Source organism: Poecilia reticulata, linkage group LG12, assembly GCF_000633615.1.
Source record: "Poecilia reticulata strain Guanapo linkage group LG12, Guppy_female_1.0+MT, whole genome shotgun sequence".
Lineage (NCBI taxonomy): Eukaryota > Metazoa > Chordata > Actinopteri > Cyprinodontiformes > Poeciliidae > Poecilia > Poecilia reticulata.
In genome coordinates, this window is record NC_024342.1 from 11,604,465 (window position 1) to 11,626,223 (window position 21,759).

Consider the following 21,759-nt stretch of genomic DNA (forward strand, 5'->3'; position numbering starts at 1 on the left):
GACTTTAAACATAATCTGTGCAGTTTGAAACTCTACCAAGTCAGTGAGTTTCAGTAAATAAGAATCTATGAATAGATTGTGGGTATGACAATAAAAATCAGCGTTATGAACTAAACGGATGGCTCTTTTCTGTAATGTGCATAATGATTGAAGTGACGTTCTGTAAGTGTTGCCCCAAATTTCCACACAGTAACATAGATATGGTAAGATAAGTGAACAGTACATAATATATAGGGCAGAGGAGTTTAAATATTTTCTAGCATTAGAAAGAACTGCAATACTTCTTACAATTTTAGATTGAACATATTTTATGTGCGGTTTCCAACAGATCTTATTTTGAATCAGTACTCCCAAAAACCGAATTTCAGTCACTCTCTCCACAGTGATATTATCAATTTTTATTTGTAAATCACTCTKCTCTTTACACTTACCGAACAACATAAACTTTGTTTTATCTAAATTTAGCTACAATTTGTTAATTTTAAACCACTCTTTCAGTTTATATAACTCTAGATTCATTTCAAGCAACAACTGTCGTAAATTTYCACCCGTACCAAATATGTTTGTATCATCAGCGAATAGTACAAAGTTAAGTCTCTTRGAGACCTTACATATATCATTTATATACAAAATAAACAATTTTGGCCCCAATACTGATCCCTGGGGAACACCACAAACAATGTCCATGCATGAGGACTGGACATCACCCAACTGCACAAATTGTTGCCTATTGCTGAGATAACTTTTCATCCAATGCAAYACTACTCCTCTTAGACCATAACACTCAAGTTTTCTGAGGAGTATGTCATGATCAATTGTATCAAATGCTTTTTTTAAATCAATAAACACCCCAACAGCATGTTTCTTTTTATCTAATGCACTGGTCACCTCTTCTATTAAATGCAGAACTGCCATCGCTGTGGATCTTTGTGGCCTAAATCCATACTGACTTTCAGTCAGTAGATGATGTTTAYTAATAAATCTTTCTAATCTAACAACAAATATTTTTTCCACAATTTTGGAAAAAAATTGTGGCCTGTAATTTGTGAAATCATGTCTATTCCCAGATTTATGTAGTGGGATGACTTTCGCAATTTTCATTTTTTGTGGAAATATTCCTTCCTGACAAACGCTATGTGGCAAATACTAATGGCACTTTGTGGCCAAATTTGCATGTACACTAAACAATATTTTTAAAATTTCCAAAGGGTTTGCAATGTATGAAGGGTTTAGTGCCTGGTTAGCCTTGTAGTCAAACTGATTACAGAGAGAAAGCGTTTTATAAGTTTTATTTTTAAAATTTCCCAAGGCTTTTTTTTTCTCCTCTTTCTCCGCTGAGTATACGTAACTGAGAATAAATGTTTAATAAATTAATAATCATATAATGGCTTTCCAAATTTTACCTGCAACCACCTGGCCGTGCTTAAAAATTTAACATTGCTGGTGCAACCAAATTTTCTATCAAAACTCTCATGGAGAAACACAAAGCTTTTTTTTTCTTTCTTATAATTCTAAAATTGAAGAAATGGGATGAGATCTTTGACCCTTTAAGAGAGAAAAAATGACATAATTTGAACTTGATATGAAGTCAAATCTACAACATTGGGTTTAAATAAAACCATGCTGTGAGTTCAGCCATCTGAAACATATGTTATTGTGTTGTTTCTTCTTCTTGCTCTGTATTATCTGTATGGTGTCCTTGAGTACTCTGAAAGGCACCTCTAAATTAAATGTATTTATAGTAGTAGTAGTAGTATTATAGAAAAATATTTTTGAGCATGAATTGAACACACCACCTTAATGTCTCTGTGGGCTTGGGGGGGGGAAAAAAAGTTCACTGTTGATGCAACTGTTTATCAGGCTTACAAACGGAGCCGAGGCAAACAAACGTGAATGTCGGAGTAAAACAGATATTACATTTCTATTGACAGTCGCAGTCTTCTGGGACGAAAAGCAGCTAGTGTGCGATCAATAATTGAATACGACTTTGGTGTTTATGCTCAGAGCAAAAAAGGGTCTGCATTTGTGAATTGTTCATGAGAAGCCTTACAAGAGCTGAGAGCTCTCTGAGCATTTGTGTGTTTGAATCCAGTTGAACTCTAAAAGCAAAAAAACTAAAGTGTTGCTAGTTACCGTGAATGTATTGTAGATGTCTGAGTGGACAATATGGAAAAAAAAAATCATTTTATAATTTTATCCTAACACCACAAAGTACAAATATTTAGTAGCAATTAAAAAAAGATAAGAGTATTTTGACCAGAGAACAGTTCAAAACAGATTTTGTCAACATCTGTTAAGTACAGAAAGCATTTAACATATTGAAGACCTGAACTTTCTCTCAAACCATTTTCCCTTAATCAAAAATGTGTCTTATTTAAAACTTGAACAACACAACCCAGGTAAAATGTACCATTGCTACCTAAAAGGGATATGAAAACTATGACATTTTTTATCACAAAAATGTATTTGTTTTTTTTTTTCAATTTCATTGTCTCGTCTCCTTTGGCAATTCATATGCCCCCTTACATATCAATCTGCTGCCATTTAGTTTTAATAAAATTATAAATAGTTGCAAAATCTCCAATGCTCAAAATTTATGTATAATAGCCTATAACTCAGGCTGCACAGTGGCGCAGTTGGTAGAGCTGTTGCCTTGCAGCAAGAAGGTTCTGGGTTCGATTCCCAGCCTGGGGTCTTTCTGCATGGAGTTTGCATGTTCTCCCTGTGCGTGTGTGGGTTTTCTCCGGGTACTCCGGTTTCCTCCCACAGTCCAAAAACATGACTGTCAGGTTAATTGGCCTCTCCAAATTGCCCCTAGGTGTGAGTGTGTGTGTGCATGGTTGTGTGTCCTGTGTGTCTCTGTGTTGCCCTGCAACAGACTGGCGACCTGTCCAGGGTGTACCCCGCCTCTCGCCCGAAACGATAGCTGGAGATAGGCACCAGCAACCCTCCCGACCCCACTGAGGGACAAGGGTGTAAAGACGATGGATGGATAGCCTATAACTCAATTCTATATTTTCTGAAAACACTGCATGGAGCCCAATTTCCATTTATTTGGTTTCTGATCCCCTATGATGTCTGATCACACCAAACCAGAAGCAATATCTTACAGGTTGATCTAAATGACTGTCCAGTAATCTCTTTCCCTTAAAGCAGACAAGAGGCAGAAAGTTACTTTAAATCGGGTACAAAATGTCGAATTGATGGATTATTCAAATGACGTACCCCCATCAGACACAGGATTCATTTCATACCTGATTTTTTTAACTTCAAAGATCATAACTGTCAGCTGGAGGTCATTAAATTATTTGGCTTGATCAGCAGCTTTTGTATTTTATAATTTAACTGGTCTATATGGGCATCAGAAGTACTCAGTAAAAACAGAGTCACAAAATCTTCAGAAAATCATTTTAAAAATGTATAAAAATGTGTGAATTATGAACAGAGTTCATCAAAAACACCTAACTACCAATATATATTGGCTGATATGCAACAGCTTCTTATTTAAAATACTACACTACTACAATGGCAGTCCAAGAAATCTGTCAAGTTTGAACATTATAAAGTGTGCAAAATGTTACCGTAGTTCATTGCTAGGATGCTGAAAGTAGAGAACGGCTTGTGTTGTTCATTCCGGATGTATTTAGGACAAAAAACATCTTCGACATCCTCTTTGTGCGCAGCTTTATGTCCAAAAACAAAGCTAAATTCGGCATGCCCTCTTCACATTTTTTGTGTGAAGACATCTAAGACAATGAGCTTGATAAACATCAAATATATGTTGGTTTAGTGGAGTTGGTAGCGCAGTTTCGTAACAGATCACATGTTCCCTCTGTGCATCTCTCCAGGTACTCCGGCTTCAGAAGCAGGTGAGTATTCTGAGGTATTCAACTGATACTTATGAGAACAAGCTGAGAAGTAAACTGGGACTTGAGAAGTCAAAATGAATATAGGAAACATTACTTTTATACCAAGTTTTGTTTTACATACTGATTAGATTGGTCGAGCTCTGTCTAAGCAAAAGCTCTAATTAATTCCTATAGCATAAGCTGACCTTTCGAGGAAATTTTAAGGAACCTGATAATTAAAATGAGAAAGCAAAGCAAAGTGTGACCACATTTTTCGTCACAGTGGTGTTAATTGGGAGCATATAGCTGAAAAAAAAAAAAAATACAATAAATCATTAGTGTCTGTCTTATCGCTCCCCTTAGCCCATTTTTCTTTGTCTCCCATGACCCAGATCCTTTAAGTCCTGTTTTCCGTATTGTTTTCCTCACTAATTGGCTCTGTGAAAGTTGCTCCAGGGCAACAAGCTATAGCTTATTTTCAAAGTTTCCTTTTTTTTTTTCTTTCTACCCCCAATAGACACAAACTGCGTGACAAACACAACACGAAGATGCACACAGATATTGCATGAGGAAAAACATCCGACGTAGACAAAAACCTCGACTCACTCAGACTCCAAAACACAAAAAAAAAAACACAAAAAAACTTGATATTTAAAAAATCAACACAGAGAAAGCACAACATGTCAATCACCGCTGCTTCAGTGCTTTTCACAGTGCGAGTACCTGACAGCGTCTACATCTGCCAACACTAGGGAATTAAACCCACAGTTCAGTTTTTAACCAGCACACTCACAGAAGACGTTTGATTTAATCTATTATTCAGTTGTTATGCAACTCTGCTGTCAGCCACAATCATCCACGTAGACCCACAAAAACAGGGGATTGCTCTTGAGCTTTATCAACAAACAGACAATCGTACTGTGACAAGATAAAAAAAAGAAGAAAAAAAAATGCAAGCTCGGTTTGTCACTTCTTCAAAAAATGATCTGTAGGAGACTACAAAAGTTCTGGGAGGTCAGGACGGCTGGAAAAAAAAAAAACATTATTTATACAAAAAAAAAAAAAAGTTTTAGTTCTCTAAAGTGATATTGTCACCGTGAACTTTATATGAGGGTGAAATTAATTATTATTCATACAGAAAGAAAGTATGACAAAAAAGTTAATTTAGACAATACCTATTGAAAAAGGAGGATGTGGGGGAAAGATCCCCATCTGCTGGTGATTTTAAGAACCACATCTGAATCTACATAGAGTGTGTGTAAAGAGAATGAAGGGAACTAATTCAGAGCATAACAAAGACTTGCAAACAAGTTTTAACATTTTACAAAATTATACTACTTGTTAGTATTTTAATAGCCTGGTAAAACACTAATTTCTTTCAAACAGAACTGAAATGTTGCTTTAAAATCTAAATAACTTGGCTTAGTCTTAAGAAGGTAAAGGAATACAACTATTTGTCTCTTACCAAACACCTCTGGCGGCTTTCGACTGGAATAGCGGATGCTGATCTGAGCCTAAAGACCAGAAAAAACCCCCCATCTTTTTAGGACATAAAGACATTACAACAATAAATAGGAGCAGAAGTCTTGCTACTGCAATTTCTAATATTGTGTAACGTATTACTTCAACACAAACACTCACCAGGATCTGGAGCATCAGGCTGAAGAGCGGGGAAGTCATTTTCAAACACAAAAGTGCTGTCATAGCTTGGATTTATCTGGGAAACGATGAACACTCAAATGTAAGTAATCAGTCGTACCAGGGCTTACGACAAGCCATGTGACACATAAAGTCATGTTGGTCCTTGTATCTGAAGAAGGGAGCATCATAAGCTACGTTATTTTAGAAATCACGATCCGGACAATATAACTTTAGAGAACTAAATATTCCTCTTAGAACCTCAGCAGTCAACATTTTAATTTGTTTCGAAACCCATTCTTGTTTAAGGAAGTCTTCCTACCTCTCCACTGGCTCTCGTGTTGCCGGGGCAGAGCGGGTTGCGGGGATCATATCTGGGTATGTGCTCCTCAGGGGGTTTTTCCACCTGTCCAGCCCAGGGTCTCTTCATGCGGTGGGCCGAAACCAGGACCCAGTTGTCCCTCAGCGGGTTGTAACGCAGATGCTGATGCTCTGGTGGTCAAAACAGAACAGATAAAAAAAAAAAAACAATATAAAGGAATGACGAGGCCAGAATTGATCTTCTGTGTAATACTATTCTCATCCCTTGATTTTTTTTTTCTTTTGTCACATTGCAACCATTTAACTTAATTTACATTTTTACACAACTTCACCTTGATGTACTTCATCCCACTTAAGTTCTAGCTTGTCATCTTGTTGGAAGCTATTTCCAGCCTCTAACATGTTTTCTACCATAAATATCTTGTTTTTTAACTCCATAACCTGTGTGTTGATAGGAACACGGGTTTCAGTTGTGTTCCTATCAGCTCTGACGAGCTTTCATTTTCATGCTGAAAAAAATACATTCCATCATCACAATGCCTCCACCACCATGCTTCACTGTGTCTACTGTTGGTTCCCCTCTGACCAGACATGTTCTTGCATGAGTTTCCCGTTTCAACAGCGCAGCTTGTAGTAAACTTTAAAGGGACTTGACTCTCCTTTGACCACAGTTTCAGATTAACAGTAAGATTTTCAGCCAATAAAGAACACCCTTAAAATTCCTGAAAACAGATTAAATGTACGCGACGTTCAAACATTTACATCACTACAAGAAACACATCAAACAGCCAGTCAAGACCAAATCTGCTGATATCGCAACTTGCAGATATAAAAACAACAGGAACTCAAGTCACATGAAAGCCAAGCTGACTGCGTGTTTATTGTAAAGCCATGCTGCAGAATTAAGCATTGTGACACGTTTGCTTCAGTGTTTTACCCACTAAACAGGGAAAACAAACATTCACGTTTGGATAAACTGGAACAGCAGTCATATAGTCTGTTGTAAACAAGGTCCTCAGCATGATATCCTGAATGAATCGACTTCACAATGAATCGGTGCTAAAGTCAGTACATACCTTTGGGATCGAAACTGAGATCTTGATTGCCGCTCATGATCTTCGTTCTCTTCGATAACGCTCAACTCGGTGTTGAACGAACGAATCATAAACTAGTTGTGAACTTTAGCATGGTCCCACACTGTCCACCACTATCCTTTAAGCCTATGGAGGAACAGAAACGGCGAAAAGGCGTTCCGTTCGGGACGGATCATTACCATGCAACACCTTAGGGCTTCAGTAGAAATAAGCGTAACTGTGAGTCTAAAAGTACAGAACAGAACAAACAATGTAGAAAATATAATATGTAGTTGTTATGTCCCTATTCTTAAAATATAAACATACATTTAAGACCTTTTTAAGGTTTCGACTGTGTTCTGGCAACCTTGCAGCGGACCCGCCCACTATCGATGGGTCGGTCGCTGTTGAGCCGACTAAATGTACCGRCTCTTTTAAGTGAACGATTGGTCCGGTACAGACTGGATGYCTCTGGGTTAAATATCAATTATGATTGAAAATGTGCACATAATAACTTAACTTTGACATAATCATTTAGTCATTATGACATACTATCAATCAAAGTTTAGCTAATGTGGGGTTGATCAAACCATGACAGTKTCTGTCTCCTATCCCTACATGTGCCCCTGARTCTTTTTCATCCCTTTTTTCATTACAGCATTATAACAGCAGAGCTAAAACACAATGTTTTGAGTATTATTTCAACAATGGTAATACAATGACAATTAACAGYAGAAAAGACACAGACTGGTATAACTTTTAAAACCTTGTAAATTACAGCAAAAACCAAGGTGCGTCTTCTTCAATGGGTGATCTGGAGGACATTCTAGTAAGCATGAGGTTAGATGAAATGCAGGGATTRAACCTATTTTAGTGAAGTATGGTCTGGATATTTCAACAGGATGCAAGTGCAAGCCAATTTCTAACTCATTCAGTTCCTAACTCCTACCTGGCACTGTTCTAAATTGCCTTTAGATCGTGTCTTGTTATATTATAAAATAATACAAAAAAATAAAAATAAAAAAAAAAGATCCCTATGATCACAATAAAAGACAGTGGAAAGTCCAGATGTATTGGAACAATGGTCTAACATTTTATAGATATAGCTCAGCATGACTAGTTAAAAAAATTAAAACAAACTTGTGAGAGCMCTTTATATACTCTTATGGATAACGTTTCTCAAAACAAGCAAGGAGCTGATCAGAATTGAAAGATCTCAGCCAGATGAACCGAATCCTCGAGAACAAGAAGAAGTCCCACGACATTGCGCATGCGACATTATAAGATWTGTGATTGGCCGAGTCTCAATCTCTCGCGCTCATGTGATAAGGAAGAAGCAACCAGTTAGCAACCTGTCTGCACGCATGTAGTCTAACCTGCTGCATTCTTTTAGCCTGTCAGTTTTGTTTGTGACCATGTCTTTTGCTAGAARATTTTCTAAACTGTTAGCGTTCTGTGCAGKCATTGTCGTGGTTGTGTTGCTACTGCGGTACTGGATGGCCTCAAAGAAGTACGTTTTTAGTAACGAAGAGGTAGCTATGTTGGCCAAGCAGTATGCAGGTAAGTTACGTTTTAAGTGTAAATGAAAGTTGAGTTCTGTTGCGTTTTATTTCGGTGAGTAGAACTTGACGTCCAAAGGGTCTAAATTGCATCTATTTTTGATGGGACTCTTCAGGGCAGGACCATGAGCAAGCTTTCTCCAAAGTGGTGGTGGAACTCAGAAAGAGGTAACAATGCAGTGTTTCAGAATACTTCCAGACCACATAGTAGTGTTATGTCAGAGTGAATAGAGATTGTTAAATTGGGACGTTTGCCTTCAAATATCCCTCCACTTTAAGTCTAATATTAGGCAAATTATGTTTTCAGATTGCACTAAATAAAAGTTTTCTAAATCCTTAATGGAAACAAATGTGTATCAGTTTTCCTCTACAAATTAGAGTGTGCAGATGAGACATTTATTTGTACTGTAAACGTTAAGCATGTTTTTTTTTATTGTCTATTTRAAACCAAAAAGAGTTTTTAGAAAAGGCACTCTTCTTATCAGCTATTTATTTTTCCAACATACCATAAAATAAATCACAAATTGTGCACATTACATTCTTGATTCCAGGAGCTTAACATTATTTCCCTGTTGCAGCTGTTTTCAGTAGGGTGATCACCATCCTATCTCTATATTTTGARGTTGCGCAAATGGGTTACATTGTGAAATCTTAAAGTCTAAAAAAGCTTTTACTCTGTGAGAGGAAGGAGTCAAGAAATGCGTATTGAACTATGAAGAACAGGAAAATATTTGACTTGTTGATTGCTTTCAAAACCCGAGCATGCAAACAGAGTTTAATGCTGCAGGCTCCAAGCTGAGGACTAACTWAAATCAATAGAAAATAATTGACAGAACTAAAAAGACCAAAAAGTAAGAATTRGRGACTGCACAGTAAGAGAAAATACAGTGTTAGTAATACCWTAATCATATTTAAAGAGTTGTGCAACTAAGTAATATAATTTGCATGTATATTTGTGCATATAAGAACAACGGTAGACTATTTACAGAGAACGGATGCTGTCCAAATAACAGCAGGGATGTAAACACTTGAGAAAAATACATTTATAATACAATTGATACATTTCTCCATCCACATAACATGTGGATCATGCTACCTGCATAGTTCATTGTTAAGATTGGGAGTTGAGGTGAATGCGTTGTTTTTTGCCACATCTGGAGGGGAAACAAATATACACACCTCACTTACATTTGTTAAACCAGATCTGAAAAAAATCAAGGGACATGAATAGTTTTGTGAAATCCTGTAGTTTTATTTTACCGTAGCGTTTTTGTAACGGGGACGTGTGTCTAAACCAGGTATCCGGGTCACATCCTACCAGATGAGGACTTGCAGTGGGTGTTTGTGAATGCTGGAGGCTGGATGGGCTCCATGTGTCTCCTCCATGCCTCCTTAACAGAGTACTTGCTGCTGTTTGGTACTGCAGTGGACACTGGAGGACACTCGGGTAAGAAACCATGAGGTTACATTAATCTCCCCATTTTTATTTTATTTTATTTATTTWTTTTTTTTTTCTGAATTGTTGAGACTCTGCTAGTTTTCAAACGTTGCATCTTYGTTTTTTTGACGTTTCCCGTTTGGGTCAGGTCGATACTGGGCGGAGATCTCCGACACCATCATCTCAGGTACTTTCAGGCAGTGGAAGGAGGGGACCACCAAGAGTGAAGTGTATTATCCAGGTAAAGAAGTGGGAGATTTAAATCCTCAAATCTGTAATGGATTTTGCAATCTAATAAAATGAACACATTATAAATGGTTTTAAAGCTTTTTCCAACTGCAATGACTCGCATATCTATTGAAATTTTAAATAGATTTTTAAAAATCGGTGTAGAAGTGTGTAATGGACTGGCAAAGCAAATGCTTAAGCTTTGGGTCAGAATATTGTGGTGGTGTTGGGGTTGTTGCCAAACACTGTTTGGTGGAAATCACTGTCAGGTTTATTTTATACCATCTACATGAAATGAMAGTCAAAAACTCATGAACAGGTCMAATTAAAACTTTTAAGTTTGGGTTCTGTGTGGAGTCAAAGTTGGCAGTATCAACATGCAGATGGCAGAAGTTTTATACCAAGTACAAGGAATCCAAAACAGTGGAGAGACCGTCTCTCTACTGACTGAGCAACTGTATTCTTCAACTAATTCAAAAACTTACTTTTCTTTTTTTTTTTTGTTGGTACACGCTCTTCTGATTCCCACTTTATGTGCCTAAATATCAGTTATTGAATCTTTTTCTACATCCATGCTGTATCCCCTCAGGTGACACTATTGTTCATGAAGTGGGCGAAGCCACGTCGGTCCAGTGGAGCGCTGGGACGTGGATGGTGGAGTACGGCCGAGGCTTCATCCCCTCCACGCTTGGCTTTGCCCTGTCCGACACCCTGTTCAGCACCCAGGACTTTGTCACCATGTACTACACCGTCCGCGTCTACCTAAAGGCTCTGATGCTGGAGGCCGGCACGCTACTCACAGAGGCCTGGATCTTCTAAGCAACGGAAGATGATCGCACACTTCCAGATTGACTTGGGACATCAAAACGCTGTCCGCAGTTTAAATCTGSGATGGGGAGCGGGAGTTTTTTTGTTTTATGCAGAAAGTTCTCGGGAGCAAAACTGTAACATGTAATTTATGACAATCCAGTTYATAGATATTCTCTTTAAAATCCCTGTTGAATATATGAATGAATTTCACAAACACAGTTACACTACATCAGATCTCGGAAATCTGCAAAACGGTTAACACCCCACGCTGTTAAATAATTCCCGGCGACAGGYCAGACTGCTCAAGTGTAGCAGTTATCTGAATGTCTGGTTTATTGATTTTGAGGCCTTACAGTTTCTTATGCCAAATTTTAGATTATGTATCATTTGGTGTCCAAAAACATCTCGAAATTCACAAATACAAAGTATACTAATATTTAGATGTGGTATGATAACCTTGAGAAACAGTATTGTGATTGTTTTCACAGAAACAAAGTTTATAACAGGATTGACACAATAGAACAGAAAAGCAACAAATAATCATATTGCTGCTGAGATACCAGTAGGAATCTTGTAATCTACAGTACAACATTTTCTCACACAAACTTGAGCACAGAATACTTTTGTAATTCAAGAACCAGTTGATCAAAATGKTGTCAYGCTGATCTTCCTGGAATTGTCCAGCTGATATTTGCTAGAGTATCCAGCTTTAGTTTCTACATTATATTTCCAAATTTTTCAACTTGTCTTTTTTTGAAAGTGCAGGGAAAAGCCATCTGATCATATGTGTGCAGTAACAAGTGGGAGATGTGGAGGATTGCTTTATCCCATGTGCCAAAAGATGAGGGGGGGGAGGGGATCCTGATCACTCTGGAAGTTTTAAGTTAAAGGACCATTAAACTGCAGGAATGGTAACATATCAATTTTAGCTGATTTTAAATCATCTATCTTCAGAAGCTTTAATGTACTGTGATACCAGTGACCAGCCCACATAAACGTATACATTTCTTGTTTCTATGCACATTGATGCTCTGTAAGGAGGATCATAGCAACAATCACCCACAGAAACCAGCACCAGGGATGGAAAAGTGATGTTTTCTCTTACTGCAAGCATTTTTTATCAGACTTGATTCTTTCATTTGTATCCGGCCTTCTTGAAAATATTTAAAAGCTGGCAGGATACGCTGATGAAATCTGTGCGTTGGTGTTTGCCAGCCATGAGAACAGCTTTATTGCAACTATTTTTGTTCAGACTTCTTGCAAAATAATGCAATTTCCTTTCACACTACATTTCTTTATTTACAATGATTAAAATTTTTATTTTTGTCTTCAACAGAAAAGTTCAGTTTTCTATTTCCCTCATGCTCTTGAAGTCTGTCAAATAGTTAATCTGACAATTTTTAGTTMTAGAAACTCTTTTGAAATATGTGCAGGTCATATCTGTCCCAGCAAACTTTGCACTGTAATCCTGTGCTATTACTGTTTAATTTTTCTACTGAATGTTTTCAAAAAATGTGTAAAACTTTTAGAAGTGTAACCTACTGAAGACAATAATATAAAATGACAAGGCTCAAGTGTTATTTTGCATCACGTCTTTAAAAAAAAATAAACTTGCGTTGTCTTAATGTTGAACTGCGACTGTATCTGCAGCTGGATTTGTCATCTCTGAGAAACCAGCCTGGATTTATAACCCATCCAAACACTTAGAACCATGACAAGAACCATTGACAACTACTGTGCTGAAACAATTTATATTATTATATTGCTGTACCAGGTGTGCAGTTTACTGGTTAAAGATTAACTCTCATGGTTGAGGAATAAATGCATTATTTCTGAGCAAAATCAGTGCTGTTTTTATGCACTTATGTAAGAATTTAATTAAAGAGCTCAACTTTGTATGAAATCTAGTCATAGCAACAGCACATAGTGTATTAATGTTGCATACATCTTTGATTTCCAGTTTAGCAAACTGAGTTCAACTTGGACCTCTCATTGGTTTGAAGAATTTTTTTGAAATTATAAAATAATTACATACAGTAAGAAAGGTCCTATCTGGCCTTATGTAGTTAAGAGTCCCGGCTAATGTATAAAAGCACCTCATTCCAAATCACCTATCTGCTAAATCCTTATTTTTTAATTTTAAAAAACAATATGCATGGCAAACAATTTTACATACTTTACAAATGTAAACTAATTTACAAATTATTTCCCTGCGTCTTTTTTTGGAAACGTATGCGGACTTTGGCGACGACAGATGACGTCGCATGTTGCATAATAATAGATTTGGTTGCTATGACGTCGACACAGCGTGTGTCCGCTACAGCATCTGATAACCAGCAGCACTGTTTTGCGTGGCAGCTTTCAAATTTCAGAAATATGATGGAGCTTTCGTATCAGTCCATGAAAATTGCCCATGAAGCTCGGGAAGCTGTGAGTTGATATTCTGTTCTTGTTTGTTGTAGCTTCAGGAAGACAACACGGAGAACATCCTTTAGCTAAAGCATCTTTTAGCTAAAACATCTTTTAGCTAAAACATCTTTTAGCTAGCTTAAGTTTATATACTTATAAACTTAAGACGCATAAAAGTATGAAATTACAGTTAGCTAAATATTTGAATATAGGTATACTTTACAGATGCATAAAAAACTAAACATTTCATTTAAAGTTTAGCAGGTAGCCGTTAGGCTAATTATAGAAGCCACATGAATCGGCGTTGTCTGGTTGCCTAGATACCGTGAAGGATTGTTTTGATTATTTGTCTCCCCCTGCTGGCAATGTAGCGCTACCTTTTTTTTTTTTCTAATTTAAATGAAATCAATAGTTTAGCTGTCTTGGGGTGAATTTATTTTGATTATGTTATATATTGAAATATCTGTTAGGTCAACTTAGTGTGTAGAAGGCTGGAAATGTCGTAATCTAAACAAAATAAATGACCTTTGTCCCGGTGTGAATTTAAATAAAATTATAATCATGCTATATGAGGTAGGCTGACAATAAAATAAATMAAATAAAATACATTCATTAAATATCACACATAATTTTAACATGTTCACAAACAATGTATAATAAAAATGTATGCAGGTACATACATTATTCCTAAATAAATAGTAGAAATATGTATTTAAATCAAATTAAAAGTATTTGATTTGAAATAATCAAATAATTTCCCTTTTTTGCTTGTATAATTGGAAATTATGAAGTCTTGTATTCCTGATCCTGTTCATTGTTGCTCTTCTGAAGGATAAGCTGAGGACCGAGATGAGGAAGAAGAGCATTCTTGTTCTCATTTATCAACATTTACTTGGGCAAGGGTCGGTATGATTTTTTTTCCCTCATAATTACAAATTAGAAGTTTACAGAAACTCTGATGAAGTTAAACCATTTTGTAATGAATTTCTTTTAAAATTAATGCTTATTAACAGGCAACCCTCCCAAGCCCCCACTGAATTAATGTATATACATTATCTGAGTTAGCTTTACAAATCCTTTACTATGCTTCCCAAACTAATTTGCCTGCATCTGTGAATGCTACAAGACAGGGACGGTTGATGTTGTCTGTCAAYTTGAAATCTAACGCGCGCATTGGTATTTGCCCACCAGGTATGCATCCGCAGCGACAGCTTTGGATCAGGAGACAAATGGAGGTGTGAAAAAATTTGAGGTTTGTGACAACGTCGATCTGGAGATAGTGCTCATGGAGTACGAGAATTATCACTACGTCAAATTCCAGAAGTATCCCAAACTCATCAGGAAAACAGAACCAGGTGACAGAAGGCCTCTGTGCGCTGAAGTTATYGTTGACGCGCATTGAGATTAGTAAAATGTTAGACTGCTTCAGCATTAATGCTTTTTTTCCCTAAAGTKTTTCTTTTTGTGTCAAGGTGAAAACAAGCAGACAAAAAGCGATGTTAAGAAGTGAGTCACCACATCTCTTGAAAACTCATYCTTATGAATTYGTGACATAGATGTTTAAATTGTCTTCAAGTTAAAATGTCTGTTTTGGTCACAGGAAACAGAAACCTCTTCACAAAATCACCCCACTCTGCTCCCCCCGAACTGGAAATCCAGTCAAGAAAACAGCTGCTAATGTAATAGCATACTTTATTCAAACAACTCAGCTAATTGAATGAATAAATTAAAAAAAATAACTTATGTAAAATCTTTTGTAGGAAAATGGCACCACTGTAACACCAGAGTCATTGGATTTGGGGTTGAACACGTTCTCCATCAAAACTGCCGGCGAAGCTGCTTCAAGCAAAAAGGTAGGGARGAAGTCATAACTCAAAAGATTYTTCAGGGATAGACATTACATCAGCTYTGTTGTTAATACACTTTCCCAACCGATTTTCATATTTAACAGGGTTGATTCAGGCAGCATTGGTTATGTCATAGTAAACATGAAGTAAGAAATATCTGATGTCTGMATCAAGAGAACTAGTTTTGAGGCCAATCAACTTWAACAATACATTCAGCATTTCTGATAAATGTTTGAAAATTCCCAGGTGAAATTCTGTCAATAAAATGTTATTTTACATAGGATTTTAATGAAATAATTCATAAATGTGTTCTACAAGCATCCGTTTTCATTAATACTGCCTTTGTCATCAGGCTGATGGGAAAGCAACAATCCACGATGTCTTCAGCGGATCAGTTATCCACTCAGACCACATGGTAATTACACACCACATAAAAACCAAAGGAAGAGTCAGTCACATCACCATAAAGCTGCAGTTTAATTTTGGTTAGATGCTATATAATGTTTTTATAARGAAATGCAGCTGTATGCTTTTTTTGTTTTTTGGGTTTTTTTATGTTGCAGGAGCGGTTGCTGAAGCCCCTCAGTGGCTTTTCTGGGATTAGTGGTGAGATGAGGGAACTTGCTGTAATCATCAGTGAGGTACAAACACACAGACACAGGGTCAAAATTATACATACAGTCTCAGATGTATACACATATTCTACTAATATTTACGGAAATGCTCCTCTTTCCATCTGGWTTACACACATTCTGTAGCCATTAAGCTGCCATCACATTTTTATCACTGGCCAAGTTTRTGCAAACAAACAATGCGTTTGACTTTGGCTCCACTTCACTCTGAATATTCATATATTTTAAATATAAACACATGCCAAAAATCCAATGAATATCAACAAGCTCTACCATTTCACCTGTAAGTGGTCAAATACCCAGACGGTATTATCCCAGAACCGTGTCCATAGAAGTGAAAAGTTTGTGGTTTCTCTTCAACTTGCTAGTGAATATCAAAATATTAGTGGGAGTATATATGTAAATATTTGAGCATGTATTTTCACCGAGTGGATTAGCAAAATATAAAATAAAGTCAAGCTTCTGTACCTAATTATTYGTCTTAATAATCACTGARGTAGTAAATTGTGCAATGACATATAAAAGTATGTCTTAAAAAATTTGAATACTGTGAAAAAGTTAAATATTTTTTGTCATTCATTTAAATAACCCATATATTTCATGCACCTGTAAATGCAGTAGCTTATATAAATGAAGGGTTTTGATTCTGTCCACCAGAGAGCAGTAAAGAGCTTTGCTGTAAATTGACTGATCTGCTGTATTAATGAAGGCCTACTGTTCCATCTATATTACTTAAGTGATGCTTCATCCTAAAGGACACCTACTTACCCAAACCTAATTGACCCTCGGCGTCTTCTTCCTAATGCAGCCCTCTCTCTTTGTGTGTGTGTGTATGTGTGTTCACCCCTAAAGGACATCTATTTGCACAGCCCAAATGTGAGGTGGAAGGACATCATTGGTCTGGAGGATGCCAAGCGATTAGTCAAAGAGGCCGTCGTTTATCCCATTAAGGTGAGACCGGCACACACCCGCGCCTGGTATTTCGATTCTGAATACATCTCCTTTAGGGGCTTAAAGAGAAGGAGGCCATTGGGGTCAGGTCGCTCTATTAGACTGACATTAAATCTATATCTGGGATCTTATGGCAACACGTAATACACAGATGGATTGACGGAGAGGGAGGCGGGAATGCACAAACACCGAAGGTCATGTAAAAATTTGCCATAGCCATGCACGTTCACACAATTTCACCGCTGCGTATAGATAACCGCCACACACACACACACACACACACACACACACATTTTTATCATCATCACATAGACCTTTCTCGTGACAATGAATCAGGCTGTCTGCATCCTCTTGACATTTCCAGATGAAGATGAGGACTGATGTGTCCATCTTCTTATGTATACAGTGCTGGTCTCTTTTATTGAATAAAACCACCTCTCTGTTGCCCCTAACTTCTGTCTCCATTATTATTCATTCTCAGTCTTATAAGGTCAGGCGGATTTGATTTGAGTCTCTTCACCACCTAAAATTCAGAACAATTTGCGCCCCGTGGCATTTGGAGCCCTGACTCAGCTTTTCATCTGGCTCAACAGCTTCACTCGCGCATAGCTCAGCTTTTAATGGGTCTGCCAAAACGGTGTAGACAGACAGAATAGATATCGAACAATAGACTGATTTATAGAAGACTTGTGCAGTATTATTCATAGCTTGCTCACACTTGGATTAATCACCTTACCCTCTTTTGATTCTTGCTGTCTTTAATTCCTCCTCTTCACAGTACCCTCAGCTGTTTACCGGCATCTTATCTCCGTGGAAGGGCTTACTCCTTTATGGTCCCCCAGGTAACGCACTGCTCACATTCACACGGCTCCCACACAGTTTTTATGTCCAAATCCCACTCTGTTCCAAACGTACTTTTCCAAAGGGCTCATTGTCTTGTTAGTTAATATTAAAGTATTTATACAAAATTTGACTATTAATGCAAGGTAGATGCAACATTTTTTAAGTGTCAAGCCTAGCTCTAGGTTGCAAAGACCAGTCTGTAAAGAAAAGGACACATGGACAGACTTCTAGATGATGGATGGACGGACAGATGGATGGTTTGGTCAATAGGTCAAAAGATGGACAAAAAGATTAGAGAATAGATGGATGAATTGTTGGGAGAGACCGATGTGTTGATGGACTAAAATATGGAAGTGCAAATCTTCCTCCATACTTTTTTATTTTTTAATGTCCTTACCTAATCAAACCTGGAAAATACCTTACTCATCTTCCATACCATTCCAGACCCTTTAGAAACCTTATTTAATAATTTTTTTTAATGGACCATTATGGACTTGATTGAAAACCTCATGGCCATGTCTCCTGTACACAAAGGCACAGGTAAAACTATGCTGGCCAAGGCTGTGGCTACAGAGTGCAAGACAACCTTCTTCAACATCTCAGCCTCTAGCATCGTCAGCAAATGGAGAGGCGACTCTGAAAAACTCGTCCGGGTAGGTTGTCACTGAGCATGCGTCTCAATGAATTTGAATTTCATCAAAACGTTAATTTGATGAAGTAGCTCTATTTAAACAGAAATGCTCATGTCTGTAATAAAAAAAAAACATTATGCCGACTTTCTAACAAGATGCTAAGATAAAGCCTTGCTACCAGACAGCCTTTTGAGGTCTAACCTTCTTCATTTTCTTGAGTTTACTGGTCAACTGTTTTCTCTGGATTAAAAAAAAAAGTAAAAAAATAMAAGTTGGATTTAATGACTCCTTTTTACATTATTCAAATGAATTCACTTTTTTACTTATCGAGATGCACGTGACACACCAAGCATAAGCTGAACCAGATTATTTACACCTAGGGAGAACGCATGTTCTGTGCTGCAGGTTCTTTTTGAGCTGGCGAGGTACCATGCACCATCCACCATCTTCCTGGATGAGCTGGAGTCAGTGATGGGCCAAAGAGGAACCAGTTCAACGTGAGCTTTGCCACTATAAATCGTCAATTCTGCTGCTATTGGTCTAGGGCTGAAAACACTCCCCTGAGCGAGCAAAGCGGAGAATAGAGATCAGTTTAACGGAAACCAGATGTCTGTGTCCAGGAACGAGCATGAGGGGAGTCGGCGGATGAAGACGGAGCTGTTGATCCAGATGGAYGGCCTCGCAACATCAGAAGACCTCGTTTTTGTTCTCGCTGCTTCCAACCTGCCTTGGTAAAACCATAATATACATTCGGCCAGCTCAGACATCAAGTTGGGGAGAAGTTTGGTGAATTCTGCACTGTTTTATGTTGGTCTATTTCTTAAAATCCCTACAAAATAAAGTCTGAGATTGTAACATTATAAAATATGAACGTTTGCAACATTTAAGGTGACTGCTTGTTTTTCTTTTTTTTTTTTTTTTTATTCCTACGCATTTGTGATAAAAGCAGCTGTTGTTTCAGGGAGCTGGACCAGGGGATGCTGAGGAGGTTAGAGAAGAGGATTCTAGTAGGTCTTCCCTCGTCACCTGCTCGCCAAGCCATGATAACTCATTGGCTGCCTCCTCTCAGCTTCCACGGTGGGGTGAAGCTACGGACTAGCTTACACTACAAAATGCTGGCAGAGGTTTGTCATAGCCAATATCAGCAAATTAAATGTGATTTTTCATATTGTAAAATAGTTTTTTGGAATTATATTTTTTCTTGCATTCATTTCTGTTACTTCTGTATAGTGAATCTTTCTCGTGTGCCGACACAGGCGATGGAAGGATACTCTGGCTGTGACATCAGATTAACATGCAAGGAAGCTGCCATGAGACCAGTTCGCAAGATCTTTGATGCTCTGGAGTCGCATCATGATGGTAAATAAAAAAATAAAAAACACACACGCACACACACACTTACTCATCTTCCATGACACACTAACTGGATCTTCCTAACTGGAGAKCCCCTACAACACTTCAGGGTCTTGTGTGATTCTCCTTCACAGCAAACATGGACATGCCCGCCTTTGAGCTGGGAACCGTAACAACAGAGGATTTCATGGAGGTTCTAGTGTACACTAAACCGTCAACCCAAAACCTGATGGACAGATACACAATCTGGGAGAAAAAGCACAAGTCAGTATGATGTCCAGGTTGAAAATATTAATCCAAATTGTTTTTTTCTTTTCTTTTTTTTTTTTTTTTTTTTACATCAATTTGATATTTTTTTTTTAGTACCACTCTGTAATTGCTTTTGCACAGATAGTGAGGGTCGCAGACGCATWTTGCAGTAATCAAATAAATTTGAACCTTCTTAAACATCTGAATATTGCTTTTCAGAGCCAACATTTTTGTTTCACAAGATGTTTTTCACAGYGCATACGCTTACATTTACAATGTTTAAACAGCTTGAAAGTGCAAAAAGTTTCATTCTCGATTGAAGCTCATAGCAGATTCTGCAGGATGTGTTCGACAGCATCAGGGAAACTGTTGCATGTCAGGTAAGGAGGTGGCTCAATTTTCCTTTCATCTCCCTCTCTGTATTTACCTGCAGGGTGAGAAGATGAAATATTATGAGAAAAACGGGGAAAAAAAGTTAAAAATTTGTCTCTTGTGTCCAGAGCTCATCCTTCCATGTTTGTTTCAAACTGCTTTCAGTTTTGTTTCAACTTTATGTTGCTTGCTCACCTCTTAAACACTGAATATACGAGTAAATATATTAAAGTTAATTTAAAGTTGGTGGTTATAACAATAATCATTCCAAGGAGTATGAATAATCAGGAGGACTGAACTCACCTGTTTTAACAAGAATACCCAGCATTCCTGCATTCTGAGCCCCACCTACATCGTCTCTGGCATCCTGCAGGAAATAAGGCGTAAAATAAGGGTTACAACTTTGTTGTGTAAGTGGCTTCCAATAGAAATATGTATATTTTTCCTAAACTTATTAGATGTTTAAAATATTTGGAATGGTATTACTGAAGAAATGTAGGTGAAAAAWTKTTCAATTTGARTYCCATTGAGAGCTTTATGACCATCTAAAATGAGCTTCTTATCGATTTAGATGATTATCAGTAAAGCAGATAGAAATACTTACATCTCCTATCATGACGGCTTCACTGGGGCTGCATCCTAAATCAGACAAGGCCTGTTTAGGAGAAGAAAATAAGCGGAATTTATTCARAGGGTGAATAAACTCTAAARTAAAAATCTGGAACTTTTATTTAAAAATTCCAGATTTCTTAGTTCACTAAGAATTGTGGATAGATGGATYCATGGGACAATAGCTAAATTGGCTGACGGATAATGGCATGCAAAGATTGAAGGGCAGATGACTACCAAATACTCTTTCAGACATAYATCWTGTAGAAAATTTCCAAAATTAACCAGATCTGAAAATATAACATTATTAGCTGTACTAACCCTCTATATGTACTTAAAAGAATCTTTACCTGTGTGAAAAACGTCTTTTCGGGTTTTCCCACCACTGTAGCTTTGCAGTCTGTGGCATACTCCAAGCCTGTCACAAAGGGTCCGGGGCCAAGGGCCAAGCCGTCCTTACGTTTGTAGTAACGAGCCTTATGAATGGCAATAAGAGGAGCTCCATCCAAAATCATTCTAGAAAGAAACATACATGAAAAATATGTATAAAACAGTTTTGAAAGTAGAAGTCAATATGCGTCAATATATCAACAATAGTGTTAATTGACTTGGGTTTTAAAATGTCATATCTTCAAACAAAAACAAAAAAAAAGAAAGAAAAACTACCAAAACCTGCACTGAGGTACGCTAGAATCTGTTTTTGAAATTATCAAGAAGTACATCTACAAATAGTTTCCTCACCTGAAAGCCTTATTGAGACTTTGGTAGTTGAAATGGTCAGGAGCGAGTCCAATGACGACAGCGTCTGGCTCCGAAGTGTCAATACCTGCAGACGGGAGGACAACAGTCTGGAGTTAAATCTATCATCTATTTGTTCAAACGTATGGACGGATGAGGAACACAACTTTGTAAAGTGGAGATGAATTTGTAACAGAGAATTTTTTCTA

The 21,759-nt window shown here is 37.5% G+C and overlaps 4 protein-coding genes across 6 annotated transcripts in view; 2 read left to right on the plus strand and 2 right to left on the minus strand.

Moving 5' to 3' along the window:
• Positions 1-7,253, minus strand: part of galt (galactose-1-phosphate uridylyltransferase) — a 30,803-nt gene extending 23,550 nt beyond the window's left edge. The window contains exons 1-4 of one of the 2 annotated variants that reach the window (XM_008423850.1): positions 6,884-7,253; positions 5,809-5,978; positions 5,490-5,565; positions 5,314-5,362 (exon numbers count right to left, since the gene is read on the minus strand). In XM_008423850.1, coding sequence (XP_008422072.1) covers positions 5,314-5,362; positions 5,490-5,565; positions 5,809-5,978; positions 6,884-6,920 — 332 coding nt within the window. In that variant the 5' untranslated portion in view covers positions 6,921-7,253. Of the gene's footprint in view, positions 1-5,313; positions 5,363-5,489; positions 5,566-5,808; positions 5,979-6,883 lie in introns of those variants that run through there. The other variant, XM_008423851.1, reaches the window with a different exon arrangement.
• Positions 7,254-8,185: 932 nt separating this feature from the next.
• Positions 8,186-12,547, plus strand: sigmar1 (sigma non-opioid intracellular receptor 1). The gene is made up of 5 exons (XM_008423852.2): positions 8,186-8,440; positions 8,556-8,607; positions 9,738-9,886; positions 10,026-10,118; positions 10,695-12,547. The coding sequence occupies exons 1-5, from the start codon at positions 8,296-8,298 to the stop codon at positions 10,922-10,924; spliced, it is 669 nt and encodes a 222-aa protein (XP_008422074.1). The 5' UTR covers positions 8,186-8,295; the 3' UTR covers positions 10,925-12,547.
• A 660-nt stretch (positions 12,548-13,207) lies between these two features.
• On the plus strand, positions 13,208-20,037 carry katnal2 (katanin p60 subunit A-like 2). Of its 2 annotated transcripts, XM_008423856.1 has the most exons (16): positions 13,208-13,345; positions 14,156-14,226; positions 14,516-14,679; positions 14,797-14,830; positions 14,925-15,003; positions 15,085-15,177; positions 15,524-15,586; positions 15,735-15,812; positions 16,656-16,754; positions 17,533-17,596; positions 18,132-18,250; positions 18,635-18,726; positions 18,850-18,960; positions 19,191-19,353; positions 19,486-19,588; positions 19,717-20,037. In XM_008423856.1, the coding sequence occupies exons 1-16, from the start codon at positions 13,208-13,210 to the stop codon at positions 19,854-19,856; spliced, it is 1,611 nt and encodes a 536-aa protein (XP_008422078.1). In that variant the 3' UTR covers positions 19,857-20,037. The 2 variants fall into 2 exon arrangements, with proteins under 2 accessions (XP_008422078.1, XP_008422079.1); XM_008423857.2 differs by lacking the exon at positions 19,717-20,037 and having other exon boundaries at positions 19,460-19,579.
• hdhd2 (haloacid dehalogenase-like hydrolase domain containing 2) lies at positions 20,010-21,652 on the minus strand. Its single transcript, XM_008423854.2, has 5 exons — positions 21,554-21,652; positions 21,163-21,328; positions 20,808-20,858; positions 20,507-20,570; positions 20,010-20,258 (listed from the first exon to the last, which is right to left on the minus strand). The coding sequence occupies exons 2-5, from the start codon at positions 21,325-21,327 to the stop codon at positions 20,155-20,157; spliced, it is 384 nt and encodes a 127-aa protein (XP_008422076.2). The 5' UTR covers position 21,328; positions 21,554-21,652; the 3' UTR covers positions 20,010-20,154.
• Positions 21,653-21,759: the final 107 nt, after the last annotated feature.